Below are 15,268 nucleotides of genomic sequence, written 5' to 3' on the forward strand. Positions count from 1 at the left end.
ATATGGGTTTAGTGACTGTATTCTTTTGTGATGGGCTTTTATGTGTTTTCCTAGACAGCTGTTTCCATAGCAGACCTCTCAAGCTTTTTATCTCTCCGTCAAGCTCACTTAGGCACCTAATCTGTCCTAATACCCGCCGAATTAGGAATGAGGACGTGGGTAAAACTCCCTACGCTGTTTCAGTCCAAAGAGAAAACTACATTCTTTGTTTAGTAGAAAGTTATAGCACCAAATAAATCATGAGGAATTATTTTTTGTCATCTTTGGATTTAATTACAACAAGCATATTCTGATATTTTGGACACTTGGCATGCCTGGCCTAGTTAGATATGGTTTAAAGTTACAGTGCACACGCAGTACATTTGAAACTCAATCTTAGAATATGTCAAGGTCACATGCGTTACACAGGCTTTTGTCAAAAGGCTAAATTGGCATATCTTGCAAATAATCAAATAAATAGATGTCTAGCATAATCTGCATATTTCCTTAAATACACTCCTAAACAAAATTGCTAGTCTAATATAGAGATGTAACAATAAATGGTATATAGATAAACTGCAGTAAAACTCCCCACAGTTAGTATTACCATTTTAAATTAAAATCATCGTAAATTTGGGATTTATAACAGTTTGATCATCTCCCAGACTGGTGACACTGCTCATTTACTAGAGTAGCAAGCGAGCGTTTTCTAGTGTAAGTGCTAACATGAATACAAAAGACATTAACCTATTTCCCCAATAAAAAAACCTGACATTCCTCAATCTAAACTTATATAATAAACACATTACTGTCTGAATTAATATATTTAATTGTGCACATCGAACAGACAGGCTGCGCTCTCTTAGACAGAGAGATCAATCGATTCTTTAAGGTAAATGACAACATGAAATTAATTTGCGTCATGTCACATAATCCGGGAATGACGCGCCAAACGCCCGTTTTTTTCTCTATCATTAAATAAACACTGAATGTTTTAAAACATTTAAATGGAAGAAGATAAACATATTTAAACACTCAAATTAAAATACTATGGTTCTAAAGTAGCCAGAACAATATTACTATATAACATATTTCTTCTGCCAAGAAAGTATATTGTGTGGCTTATTATTTATTGTATTTAATTTTTTTAATAAAACGTATTTATAAGTGTATTTTTGTGCACATTCAATAATGCTGTGATATGACATTTTCATATCATTACATCCCTAGTCTAATACTAGTAATACAAGTATTTTTTAATGATTAATGGCCATATTTTTTGCTTTTACCCAAACACATTATAATGAGACTGACTTAGTAGCTTGTCGTTCCGACGCTGATTTTACACACCTTATACACAGACAGGTCGCGCTTTATAACACACCAGTTTTTCAATATAGTGATATGTCCAATGTACAACAATGTGTAATATATCTAGTGCACAAATCAGCGCACATATACATGAATCCCTGGAATTAGTGTTTTTTAATCACTTGTGTGTCAGACGTTCGCACCAGTGTCTTACCACCGCACAAAATGAAACCAACACCAGTAAATCAATACAGTTGATGATTTAGTAAAAAAAAAATGTTGTATAATATTTCTTATGTCAAAAACCAAAAAGCTCCAAATTAGATGCCCCACATTCAGTACATTCTGATCCTGTGGGAAACACTGGTATTAGCATTTTGCGTTGGTGCACATTTTAAATAGCACATCAGCATGCAAAAAGAAGAAACAGAAGCAGGAGGCAAAAAATAGTCGGAAATTTACTAAAAGCTACATGTTGTTTTGTTGAAAGATCAAGCCATCAAGCCATCAATGCATAGTCAGGAGGGATGTCCCTTAGGACATCTCCACATAGCCAACCGCTAACTCATGCCACTAAGATTGGCATGTGTCTTCATGGACAAGTCTATCAAATAGCATTAACTTTTAGTCCCATAACGCTAAGGATATTTTTAAAAATATTAAATCACCGCCTTACTGTGTGTTGTCTGACAGAAAATTCTAGCACAGATTTTGACTTTTTAAATCTGTGCTCTTCAACTTTTGATAAACTTTTAATAATCATTTATCTATTTATTTACAGACAGACATAGTTTTGTATTTCATTATTGTTTATTTTGTTAATATCAGTCCATTCTGCAAAAAGGTCATCCCTAGAAGCACACAGCTTATGGACTGGGACCCACAGTTAAAATATACATCATCATATAATATACAAAATACATTACAATACAACACCTTTCAAAATCTACCCACCAAATACCCATTTACAATTTCATTTATGAATAAAAACGGAATCTTTAAGTCCACCAAATCAGTCTCAATATCCTATTATTCAAATTAACGAACCTGTTTGAGTTCAAATACAGTTTTTATTTAGAAAAGCACTCTGAGAGCGCAGACCATCGCCAGATTCGATCTCCCAAAAGGTAAACAATCTTTAAAAAAATCTTGAATCCAAACAGTGATCCGGATCACCCCCAAAATGTAATGCACTTGTTCCATATCCCCCTTTCTGAAATGTACGGAATGTTTATTCAAAAACCCGCCCATAAGTTTCAGAACTAACTTCTTTGTTGCTAACTAACAGACAAATAAACCGCTGCAAATCAAAGGATAAATAAAATGGTCATTACATGTTTGTCTGCCGTTTCTAAATAGGCGACACGGCGGTTCACTCATTGCATCGGTCTCAGCACTTTGGCGCCTTTGTTCTATCTCATAGTAAAATAAACGGAGTGAACTTACTTGTTAGTAGTCATTCACTCTCCTTGTCTCTGTAGAGGGAGGCAGGCACACTAGCATACACACAGTGAAGTTCAGCCTTGTAAGGTAATGTAGTAGTAATTATTCGGATCAGGCTCAAAATCTGTTCCTTACCCCATTTCTGACATTTCTTTAAAGATTTATCAAAAGTCGCCAATAACTTTTTTATATATGTTGCTTACTAACAGACACACAAACCCTGACGATTACATATGCATCCTAGCAGATGTAATTGCAAACAAAATAATGTAAATAATTCAATGTATATACTCTGATGATTAACTTGTGTGATGACTGTATTATGCTGATAGTATATATGTATAACATGAATTGATTAACGTGGACCCCGACTTAAACAAGTTGAAAAACTTATTCGGGTGTTACCATTTAGTGGTCAATTGTACGGAATATGTACTGTACTGTGCAATCTACTAATAAAAGTCTCAATCAATCAATCCATCCCTTTATATTTTTTTTGTTTTGGTTCTGTTATTTCATTTTAATGCTCTACCTACAATCGGGTCACAATCCTCCGCCACAACATGCAAATACTTGTCATTTTCCTCCGGTTTCAAGATTTTAGTCAGGAGTACACTACATTTTTGAAAAGGAATAACCTGGTTGTACTTTGTAATTTAACTGCAGCACTAGGACATTTCAGCCATACTTTAAGTGGAAAGAAACATATTTTTTTAACGGTGCATGTTTGTCCTGTATCTGTTCTTCTCTGCTGTGATTATACAAACTAACCCTACCCATACACGATTATGCAAAAGCGGAATTGTTTTAAAGACATTTTGTACAGCAAATCATTTTGACACAGTGAAACCTAAACTATAAGGGCACTTCGGGTCATCTTGGTGACATGATGCACAAAAGTGCACTAATAGCTTGTTTAAAAATGTCTCTGACAATCTTGCACTTTCTGTTTTGAAATGACATGAATGTTTGTGCCACTGCTTAATAACTGTTTAATAAGTACAGTATTGGTAAATTGACTTAATTGTGATTTCCCTCTCTGCATGAAAGTTTAAAATGAGCATATATTAATGCAGTATGAACAAGAATGTTTTAATGTAGACACATAGAATCATCATACTGCTGTGATTATATGCATCAGGTGTTAATTCAAGGCTAAGGCAAAATATCGAGATATATATCGTGTATCGTGACATGGCTTAAAAATATCGAGATATTAATAAAAGGCCATATCGCCCAGCCCTACATGATAGCACACACAAAGCTGATCTACTAAACCTGCGCGCAGATAATTGCGTCTCTAATGTGAGCAGAATAAGGATCGCAATCCATTTAGCGTCTATCTTCATGAATATGCAGATTATATGCTGATCATCAGAACACCCACAATACTAGGAGGAGAAAATGCTAATGAGATCATTCAGCATGCGCAGTGTGATCAATCAAGGCTGATCACTGTTTTCCGGGCACTATTTTATGTCTTTGTTTTAGTACATCCGAAAAGTAAGTGCAAACTGACACAGATGCGCACACGGCTGTGAGAAAGGAGGTGTTTGTGCTGCAAAGACTGACGATGGAGAATACTCGGTCCTACATATGTGTGTCAAAAATATTTTGACTGTCATGAATAAAAAATATTAGATATTAAACATATCGTCTGTTGAGCAATTTTATTTTTTTTTATTTTTTTTTAGCTCCTGGATGATTTAAAGAGCTGATTAAAACAAATTAAATTGATGCATTCTGGTGGCTGCTGCTGGGTTTTTTTTTTAGTGCCGTTGGTTTTTTCATTTAGGAAATAGCAAATGTTTTCTGGTTCTGAAAATCCCCTGATTACCAGGAATTCCCACTTTTGCAATTGCAGTATGTCCAACCTTTATTATTTTGACTACTGCCACGTTTTTTCATCCGATTTCAACTGTTCCACCATCAAAACATTTGTTTTTGACATTCAAGCTATCAAATAAAAAATAATAGAACAATTCTCGGTTTTCCCGGAATTACCAGGAACATTCTCCGTTGAAAATGAATGGACAATATACAAACCTGTACATATCCCACATTTCTCATCCGATTTGAACCGCTCTACCATCCACACACTCGACTATTGTCAATAGTTTGCACACACTGTTTTTCTCAGCAAGCAGTTGGATGGTTTGCAAATTACCTCACAAGTAGAACTCAGGCTGTTCAGATAGAAGGTTCCTCCTCGGACGTACTGCAAGTGAAAAAGGGTGTCCCTCAAGGTTCTGTGTTGGGCCCCTTATTATTCACTATTTACATAAATAATCTTGGACAGAATATTCCGAACTCAACTTTCCATTTCTATGCTGATGATACTGTCATATACTGCACAGCACCCACTCTTGCTGAGGCTTTTAAATATCTACAACATGCATTTGACAGAGTACAAGAACAACTTTGCTATCTTCAACTGGTTTTAAATGCAGAGAAAACAAAGTGTATGCCCTTTACCACATAAAAAACTGTAAGATCAGCACTGTGTGAGAACATTTTAACAAGAAATGGGCAACAAATTATGTTAGTATCTGCTTTTAAATATTTAGGATTTATAATTGATGACCACGTGAGTTTTAAGGAGCACATTCAGTATGTTGTAAAAAAACTGAAACTTTTACTGGGATTTTATTATAGAAACAAGTCTTGCTTTTCTTTTACTGTGAAACAGAAATTGGTGGAAACAACCTTTTTACCTGTTATTGACTATGGAGATGTGTTGTTCATGAATGCTACTGCTGGTTGTCTCTACAAGCTGGATAGTGTGTACCACGGGGCACTGAGATTCATCACCAACTGCGCTCCCCTTACTCACCATTGTGTGTTATACTCAATGGTTAACTGGACATCTTTATGTGCTTGACGCCTCAATCATTGGTATGTTTTCATCTTCAAAACCATTCTGGGTATCACTCCATCTTATCTGTCTTGTCTGTTAACAAAGAAACAAGGAAGTCACAATCTTCGTTCAATGCATGTTCTACAATTTGTCGTCCCCAAAGTAAGAACTGAACTGGGCAAGAAAGCATTTAGGTTTTCAGCACCGAAGGCTTGGAATAACCTACAATCGAATATTAAACTTCAAACCCTAGTTACGTTGAATGGGTTTAAAGCTTCTGTGAAAGGACTGCAGTCTACCTTGTCTGTATGCACATGTGTCATGTGAGCAAGTTTTAATGTTGTAAATGTGATGTTTTATGTATTTGTTTACTGTTTTTAATGTAACCTTGCTGCTGCCCTCTTGGCCAGGTCTCCCTTGGAAAAGAAGATCTCAATGGGATTTTACCTGGTTAAATAAAGGCTAATAATAATAATAATAGCGCATGTTATTTGGATCTTAGGAGATCAGACCCTTCGAGTAGATATTACATATACTATTTGTAAAAATGATCTTGAGGGGTGGCAAAAGTTTGATGATAGTCTGAATAAAGTCACTGGAATTAGTTTGTCCTTATGAAGTCCTTATTCTGACTAGAGTTAAATTTGGTTTTGTATTGTGCATAAAACATGTCCAAAATAAATGCTGTTTGAATAACATAAAAACAAATAATTTAGGCAAGACCGGCTACTGCTTATGAACAAGACTACTGTATACATATTATTAAGGACAAGTGTTTTAAGATTCTCTATATGTTCAAATTGAGGGGTGGACCTTGTTAGTACAGTCTGCATGACACAGGTTGTCATCTTGTCATGATCTCCTAACAGACTGTGGGCTAATCAGCTTAGATTGTCTGCTTTAGCAAAGGACCTGAGACAATTGGGCATATCCATGTGACCATTGGCATAGGTCAAATTATCCTAGTTTTTAACGTTAGATAGAACTTTATTAGTTTTACCTTACCTAATGTTTACGTTACATGGCTGAACTTCTCTGTGTATATATTGTTTGCTAGCGCCTCCACTCACAGAGACAAATAGAGTGGATGACTGACAAGATGGTTTACTTTGTTTATTTCACACTGTTATAGAACAAACACGCTCAGGTGTTGAGAGTGATGCAAAGAGTGAGCCTGTCATGATCCTTAATGACTGTTTTGGTTTAGTGTTGTATTCTTGTTTTTTCAGCGCTCCTTCCTCCTTTGTTTATTACTTCCTGTGGGAGCGCTGATTCTTTACACCTGTCTCCTGTTTTAATTAGGAGGGTTTATTTGCCAGCACACTGTTTTTTCGGTGTGTGTTTTCTCTACGCTGCTCACTATGCACACCTTAGCGCTCTTTGTACTTTGATTGTCTGCATGCTAATTTGCCTGCTGTTCCTAATATAGAAACCATCTCACCTGCACATCGCCTGCTGTCTTTGCATCCGAGGGTCAAGCTAAATGCAAACATGCGAAATCGTAACAGAACCCTCTTGCAGACTGTTTGAAAGCGACAGATGAACAAGAAAAACACAGATGAACATATCAAATTCATTTATTCTTCAATAAGTTGCATACTGGGATATTTTTTTCTAGGGCTGCAGTGATTGGTTATTATAGCGGTCGAGGACTCTATCGATTAGTTTGTTATATAGTGTCAATGCGTATTTTAGGAATATTAGTTTAAAAAGCGAGGAGCTTTTGACCAGTCAGAGAGTATGGCCAGAGGATCTCCTAAATGATTGGTCTAAATCCCCCCACGTAACTACATGGCGCCATTTTGAGGCCAACTTTGAGACCGAGTTGGCCATGCTCTCTATATACACGGCTCTGTGTCCACATACAGTATATGGTAACCGCGTGGTCAGGGCGGTGTTATTATAACATCATTGTATCATTTGCATAATTGGCTATGATGCATGTATTTTTTTTTTTGGAGGTTAAAACATTTTTATACATACAGAGTATTTAAAGACAAAGCTGTGTTAGTGGTTATTGTTATCAGCATACTGTTTTCTTACATTAAATAATTGTGCTCTTTTTTTCAATTGTTGCTGCTTATTTTATTACAACAATGTAACAAAGGCAGCACTTTGTACACACTTGGTTTATTTACATATATTATTCTGCCCTCCATGAATGTAGGAATTTAGTTTGGCAAATAGGTACACATTCCTTTAAATTAGAGATGAAAAAAACTCTAACTTGCAGTACTTTATTGGTAGGCTACACAATGAAGTTACTGTAAATGTACATGCATGTAGGAATCATGTTAAATTGACAATACAGCTTGGTATAAAGTGAAAAAAAACAATACAACCAAACAGGACAAAGGTTATGCTCTTACGCCGCTCGGTTCCCGCTAACATATAATAGACAACCTCATTGACAGGCTAACGAAAATTAGCACCACAATTTTTTTTTAACTTGTACAAACGTTTACCCAATGAGGTTTAAATAGATCAAAATTTACAAGAGGCAGCAAATGCATTTCTACTTAACAGACATACAGTAACCAAACTCTGAAAATTAGTAGTGACCTCTAACTTTGTACTACAGTGCTCTGAACTCAGTGCCCTGTGTGTGTGTGTGTGTGTGTGTGTGTGTGTGTGTGTGTGTGTGTGTGTGTGTGTGTGTGTGTGTGTGTGTGTGTGTGTGTGTGTGTGTGTGTGTGTGTGTGTGTGTGTGTGTGTGTGTGCGCGTGCGTGCGTTTGTGTGTGCTGAATAGCTACGGAAGCCTGTTGTATCTTAAACTCTAATTTAAAACACATAACGTAGTCATGTTAATGTTAATGATAGCACATATGTATACATCACCTTGAAGATGAAGTGTTACCTATATATATATATATATATATATATATATATATTTATATATATATACGGTATATATATATATATATATATATATTTTTTTTTTTTAAAGGTTCTCCAAATTTTTACTTCAATGTATGTATATGAAACACTGGAAAAATTGCTTTGGTTATCTTTGAATTTGATTTTTGTCTGGCCTTTTGGAACATAATATTAATGAAAACCCCATTGTATAAGGGAGGAAACACTACCTACATCCAATATGAGCCATGACAGCATTATTTATTTTGCTCATCAGAACATTGAATATGCTCAGTAGATCAACAGCTGATATTTATACGATATGACGGTGGTACACAAGTCATAATGTCATTAACGGAACACTGTTTTTAAATCCTATCGCCAGTTGGCAGAACAAATGAGACTCATATATTCCAAGTGTCTGTATATCTGCACATCTGACCTTGCATCTGAGAGCGTGTCAGATCGTTATTACATGAAAGTGTTCACGAGCGTGAGCTGAGCTCCGAGGAGTGTTTCTTACTTTGCATTATTCCGCAACAGACATAGATTTTGCATGGATTTATTTGTGGACTAATAGCTGTCATGATGATTCAGCTGTGCCCTCTACGCGGCCAGTGTTTTTGAACCATCAGGCCCGCATGGGCAACAGCATCAGGCCCACAGAGCAAGGAAGAGAGAAAAAGGGCTCGGCAGGCAGTTGAACTACTGGCATGGTGAGCTTGCCCTGAAAGAGCACATGCCTCTGTGCACAATTATCCACTGCATGGAAACAACTCCCCTACCCTCCTCACACACACACGCACACACACAATGGTTTGACGAACACAACTAAAAATGGAAAATGAACAGTTACAAAACTAGGCCAAAGAGCGCCGGAACGTTAAGATCATCTCAGTAATGTGGGCTTTGACATTTATCTCCTCCAACTGAGTTTATGAAATTTCAGATGAGCATATGTTGGAGTGTCCCCAAGGAAAGTCTTTAAATGAGCACAGCACATCGGCGCATGTCAGCTGGTATTGTGCAAATAGCGTGTGATCATCGCTATCGTGAAAATCCATGCAGCGGAAAGTCTTATTTCGCATGGCCTCGTCTCTTTGTTTTGTAGGCTACTTCAGCGTGTTAGCGGTCGTACTGAGGACAGACAACAACTCACCATGGACAGATGAGTTTGACAGTAAGCGCAGACACAAAAACATCATGTTTTATCCGATGTTTGTGGTGACGGCGCTTCTGTTTTTTCTCTACCCTGCAGGAATTGAATTATCGTGTTTGATCGACTCGATTTCCACTAACAGTCCCAGAATCGAGTGGAAAAAGATCAAAGCTGAGGGACCGAGCTACGTGTACTTTAACAGGAAGGTTATAGGTAACTAAAGAGCAGACAATGAAGTTCACTGTGTGTCAAGCATTTATTCACTGACAAATTCTTTGTCCAGGTGACTTGGAGAACAGAGCGGTCATCAGAGAGCCAGCCACGTTGGTGATAACCAACGCCACACGATTGGACACGGCAAAATACCGCTGTGAGGTCACAGCTGCTGACGACCAGAAGTCTTTTGACGAGATTGTGATTGACCTTGTTGTTCGAGGTAATCTCATTGACCAATGACCATTGATTTATCTGTTCTAGGCTTTTAAGGATATACATAAGACAGGCTGAGATTATTCAGAATTCAGACTAATAATAACGCTCAATTATTTTGCCCTTAAAAGAGAAACCTTGCCCGGTGATTCACACTTGCGGTAAGATGACACCGTGTTGTAGGTCGCACCAACCCATTGGCATACATGTGAGGATGTGTTGTGACCAGGCTGGACCTACCCAGCTGCAAAGGCATGTTCTGGGCTATAAGCGGAAACCTCTGAAACTGCATCTGCTCTGAATTGCAGTGCTAAAGAAAGCAAGCGCCACATGTTTTGGTGGCATTTTTTGGCACCGCTCAAAAATCTTGTTCCAGTCCAAATCATGAACCATCCCTGGTATTGTTTTTAAAGCATCTTTGTCACCAACGCAGGCTGGTCAGCACCATGTTACATCTACACCTGCCTGTTTAGCAGCCCAAGTGCGTCATCCAACGTCGGTTTAGATGTTGTACTATCGCCACAATGATCTTTTGTTTTCTGTTTTGCAGTTAAGCCGGTTATTCCAAAATGCAGCGTCCCCAAATCGGTACCTTTCGGGAAGTCAGCAGAGCTGAGTTGTATAGAGGAGGAGGGCTTCCCGAAGTCTCAGTACCAGTGGTTCAAGAACAAGGAGGAGATTCCTGACGACCCAAAGAGTAGCCACACATTCTTCAACTCCTCATACACACTCGACTCGGAAACAGGAATTCTGGTTAGTATGTGTGTGCATGTGTTTGGACAAGGGCACGCATAAGCGTGAAGGGTGGGGCAGGGGATGGTGGCCTGACGCCCACGGGTGGGGGCAGATATTTTGGGGAAACAGTTGATGGTGCAAGAGGGTCACAGGGGGAATCTGCTGTCCTCGCTGGCACATTCCTCCATGGAGTTGCTTTGGAGGACGCTGCTCCGTCCACACCTCCCAAGGCTCCCCTGCCAGCCTCCATGCTAGCCTCTTGGATGTAAAATATCACACCGCACTGCAGCGTTTTACTTTAGTGTAAGCGTAAACTTCCGACGGCATTTTTGAAGCAGTTGTTGTAAAGTAATGAGCTTTGAATGTGATTCATTCTGCACCCACTCTATCACCATGTCAGGGTTATTTTTAGACTGCGCTCCACTCGTGGGATAGTAATGCAGATCAACTGATATAAGTCTATAGAATTAGTTAGAGTGGGGAAATAATGATTTGATACCCTGCTGGTTTTACAAGTACACCCTTTTAGAAAGTTATTAACAGAAATGTAATAACCTAATAACTGAACTTACAAGTACCTTAACTTACGAGTATTCTGTGATGTGTCTCTCTTTTTTTTATGCTTTAAATTGAAAGTATAATTTAAGTTACGAGCCTCCGAGCTGCTAGATGGCATATCTAATGCCACAGTGAATGACGTAAGATCCCCAAAACATCCAGTCTAACTTGCTAGCATTACCTTATAGCTAAAGATCGAAATACCTTTGTTTCCCAATCATTTAAAACCAAACCTTCAGCAGTGGTGCATCTTCCACAGCCTTCCTGCCGACATCCTGCTGCTGAAGCTTGCTCCTCCACTCGTGGCTTGACTTAATGTGGGTGTCTCGGGGGGTCTCTCGCTGAGCTGGACTACAAAGCTGCAACGTCATCGCTGTTCCCACTGCTGCCTAGTAACATTCGCATCCAGCACATCGCCTAAAAGCGTCAACTCCTTTCTGTCACAACACTGATAGCAAGCGATGGCTTAACTAAGAATATCCGCTTTTTTAATAAATACATTTTTTACAAGCTTCCTGAACCCAAAATTACTCACTTGATTAAGAGAACTGAAAGTAACATCAGTGAGTTGTTAGCATATAATTATCAACTCCATTAAATACAGCCATTTTGCATTTAGTCAAATAACATGTTACAGTGATTTAACAATAATAAAATATAAATAGTATCGGGTAAAATAATTTAAGTAACAGGACTGTGTTGAGATTTTGGCTCACTGTGGGAGGAAACTGAAGTATAGAACAGGGCTATGCTACTGACGGCCCGGGGGGCTAAATCCGGCCCATGAATGACACCAGACTGGCCTGTGAGTTTTGCTAAAAAAGCTTGAAAAAGACTTAACTTTTTTGCAGCAAATTCCTTTAAACACTAGAGGTTATCCTTAGGAAAGAACTCAGACAAACACAGGCAGAAGATGAGAGGGCTGAGGTTCAAACCCAGACACATGCTATTACTTAATGAAAGTTGGTATAAATTATATTTTGATACCCAATGTAAGCGACACTGTTGGTTAAAGGTAGATTATTGTGTACACTATCACAGGCTGTCTATGTAGCAGTAAGTCTAAAACTTTTCCAAGTAAGATATTGTCATTACATTGTTAAAAAGAGGTCTACACTTATACTTACATTTTGGTTGTGTGCCCCTTGAACACTGACCAACTTCTCTTCTCATAGAAGTTCATCTCTGTCAGAAAAGAAGACGCGGGCGAGTACTTCTGCCGAGCAAGAAACGATGCAGGATATGCTGAGTGTCCGCCGCAGAAGATGGAAGTCTGTAAGTGTTTCGACAATGCACAGGCTGTGTCTTAATCAGTGCACTTTACTTACACTGTCTTTTGAGTGCATAAGTTCACAGTGACTACGTTTTCTATGCACTGAATTAGTCTTATTTCTCAAATCAGAATTTCCACAGAGCATTCAATGTTTATTTATATAGCCCTAAATCACAAGTGTCTCAAAGGGCTGCATTAAAAAATAGGGATGTCCGATAATGGCTTTTTGCCGATATCCGATATTCCGATATTATCCAACTCTTTAATTACCGATACCGATATCAACCGATACTGATATATACAGTCGTGGAATTAACACATTATTATGCCTAATTTGGACAACCAGGTATGGTGAAGATAAGGTCCTTTTTTTAAATATTAATAAAATAAAATAAGATAAATAAATTAAAAACATTTTCTTGAATAAAAAAGAAAGTAAAACAATATAAAAACAGTTACATAGAAACTTGTAATTAATGAAAATTAGTAAAATTAACTGTTAAAGGTTAGTACTATTAGTGGACCAGCAGCACGCACAACCATGTGTGCTTAGGGACTGTATCCCTTGCAGACTGTATTGATATATATTGATATTTAATGTAGGAACCAGAATATTAATAACAGAAAGAAACAACCCTTTTGTGTGAATGAGTGTAAATGGGGGGAGGAGGTTTTTTGGGTTGGTGCACTAAGTGTAAGTGTATCTTGTGTTTTTTATGTTGATTTAATTAAAAACAATAAAAAAAAACAAAAAAAAAACGATACCGATAATAGAAAGACTGATACCGATAATTTCCGATATTAAATTTTAAAGCATTTATCGGCCGATAATATCGGCAGGCCGGTATTATCGGACATCTCTATTAAAAAGCAGTAAAAATCACTAAATTGATTTTGTATAAATTAAAATGACATTAAAAAGCATTAAATACGATGTCGAGAGACATTAAAAAATGTATACAATTGTCGGACTAGGCTGAAAAATCAATCAGTCAAACGGTAAATGAAAATGAACTCTTAACTAACTTTTCCTGGGCTGCGGCTTGTCTGCGGCTGTGCCTTTCAAATTTGTCACCACAGTGAGGGTCATACAATACTGCAGCTTCGACACATTATCAAACAAAAGAAGTAATACGGTGTCCCTCGATGTTTGTCACTTTAAGAAAAAAACATGTGACCGATAAAACTGCTGTGTCGTTTGACTGTGAAGCGCCAAATTGTGTTTATCTGGAAGCGCTTTATTTGTCTCACGAAAGACAATTTGTACTAAAAGGCACTAAATGACGCTTGTTGCAGCAACTTTATTTAGCCCTCCGTTAGGATTGTGATTGAAACTTAATCCAAACAGAATTATGTGAGTGTACTGTACTGTTACTTACACTGTCTTTTGAGTGCATAAGTTCACAGTGACCACGTTTTCTATGCACTGAATTAGTCTTATTTCTCAAATCAGAATTTCCACAGAGCATTCAATGTTTATTTATATAGCCCTAAATCACAAGTGTCTCAAAGGGCTGCATTAAAAAATAGGGATGTCCGATAATGGCTTTTTGCCGATATCCGATATTCCGATATTATCCAACTCTTTAATTACCGATACCGATATCAACCGATACCGATATCAACCGATACTGATGTATACAGTCTTGGAATTAACACTTTATTATGCCTAATTTGGACAACCAGGTATGGTGAAGATAAGGTCCTTTTTTTAAATATTAATAAAATAAAATAAGATAAATAAATTAAAAACATTTTCTTGAATAAAAAATAAAATAAAACAATATAAAAACAGTTACATAGAAACTAGTAATTAATGAAAATGAGTAAAATTAACTGTTAAAGGTTAGTACTATTAGTGGACCAGCAGCACACACAACCATGTGTGCTTACGGACTGTATCCCTTGCAGACTGTATTGATATATACTGATATTTAATGTAGGAACCAGAATATTAATCACAGAAAGAAACAACCCTTTCGTGTGAATGAGTGTAAATGGGGGAAGGAGGTTATTTGGGTTGGTGCACTAATTGTAAGTGTATCTTGTGTTGTTTATGTTGATTTAATAAAAAAAACAGAAAAAAAACGATACCGATAATAGAAAAACTGATACCGATAATTTCCGATATTACATTTTAAAGCATTTATCGGCCGATAATATCGGCAGGCCGGTATTATCGGACATCTCTATTAAAAAGCAGTAAAAATCACTAAATTGATTTTGTATAAATTAAAATGACATTAAAAAGCATTAAATACGATGTCGAGAGACATTAAAAAATGTATACAATTGTCGGACTAGGCTGAAAAATCAATCAATCAAACGGTAAATGAAAATTAACTCTTAACTAACTTTTCCTGGGCTGCGGCTTGTCTTCGGCTGTGCCTTTCAAATTTGTCACCACAGTGAGGGTCATACAATACTGCAGCTTCGACGCATTATCAAACAAAAGAAGTGATACGGTGTCCCTCGATGTTTGTCACTTTAAGAAAAAAACATGTGACCGATAAAACTGCTGTGTCATTTGACTGTGAAGCGCCAAATTGTGTTTATCTGGAAGCGCTTTATTTGTCTAACGAAAGACAATTTGTACTAAAAGGCACTAAAAGACGCTTGTTGCAGCAACTTTTTTTTAGCCCTCCGTTAGGATTGTGATTGAAACTT

At 37.3% G+C, this 15,268-nt stretch overlaps 1 protein-coding gene across 2 annotated transcripts in view; it reads left to right on the plus strand.

Moving 5' to 3' along the window:
- Window positions 1-15,268, plus strand: part of jam3b (junctional adhesion molecule 3b) — a 101,997-nt gene that overhangs the window by 74,026 nt on the left and 12,703 nt on the right. For both annotated transcript variants that reach the window (XM_061963227.2, XM_061963226.2), the window contains exons 2-6: window positions 9,559-9,627; window positions 9,706-9,819; window positions 9,890-10,042; window positions 10,586-10,788; window positions 12,504-12,603. In XM_061963227.2, coding sequence (XP_061819211.1) covers window positions 9,559-9,627; window positions 9,706-9,819; window positions 9,890-10,042; window positions 10,586-10,788; window positions 12,504-12,603 — 639 coding nt within the window. The remainder of the gene's footprint in view (window positions 1-9,558; window positions 9,628-9,705; window positions 9,820-9,889; window positions 10,043-10,585; window positions 10,789-12,503; window positions 12,604-15,268) is intronic.

This window comes from Nerophis lumbriciformis, linkage group LG09 (genome assembly GCF_033978685.3).
Source record: "Nerophis lumbriciformis linkage group LG09, RoL_Nlum_v2.1, whole genome shotgun sequence".
Taxonomy (NCBI): Eukaryota; Metazoa; Chordata; class Actinopteri; order Syngnathiformes; family Syngnathidae; genus Nerophis; species Nerophis lumbriciformis.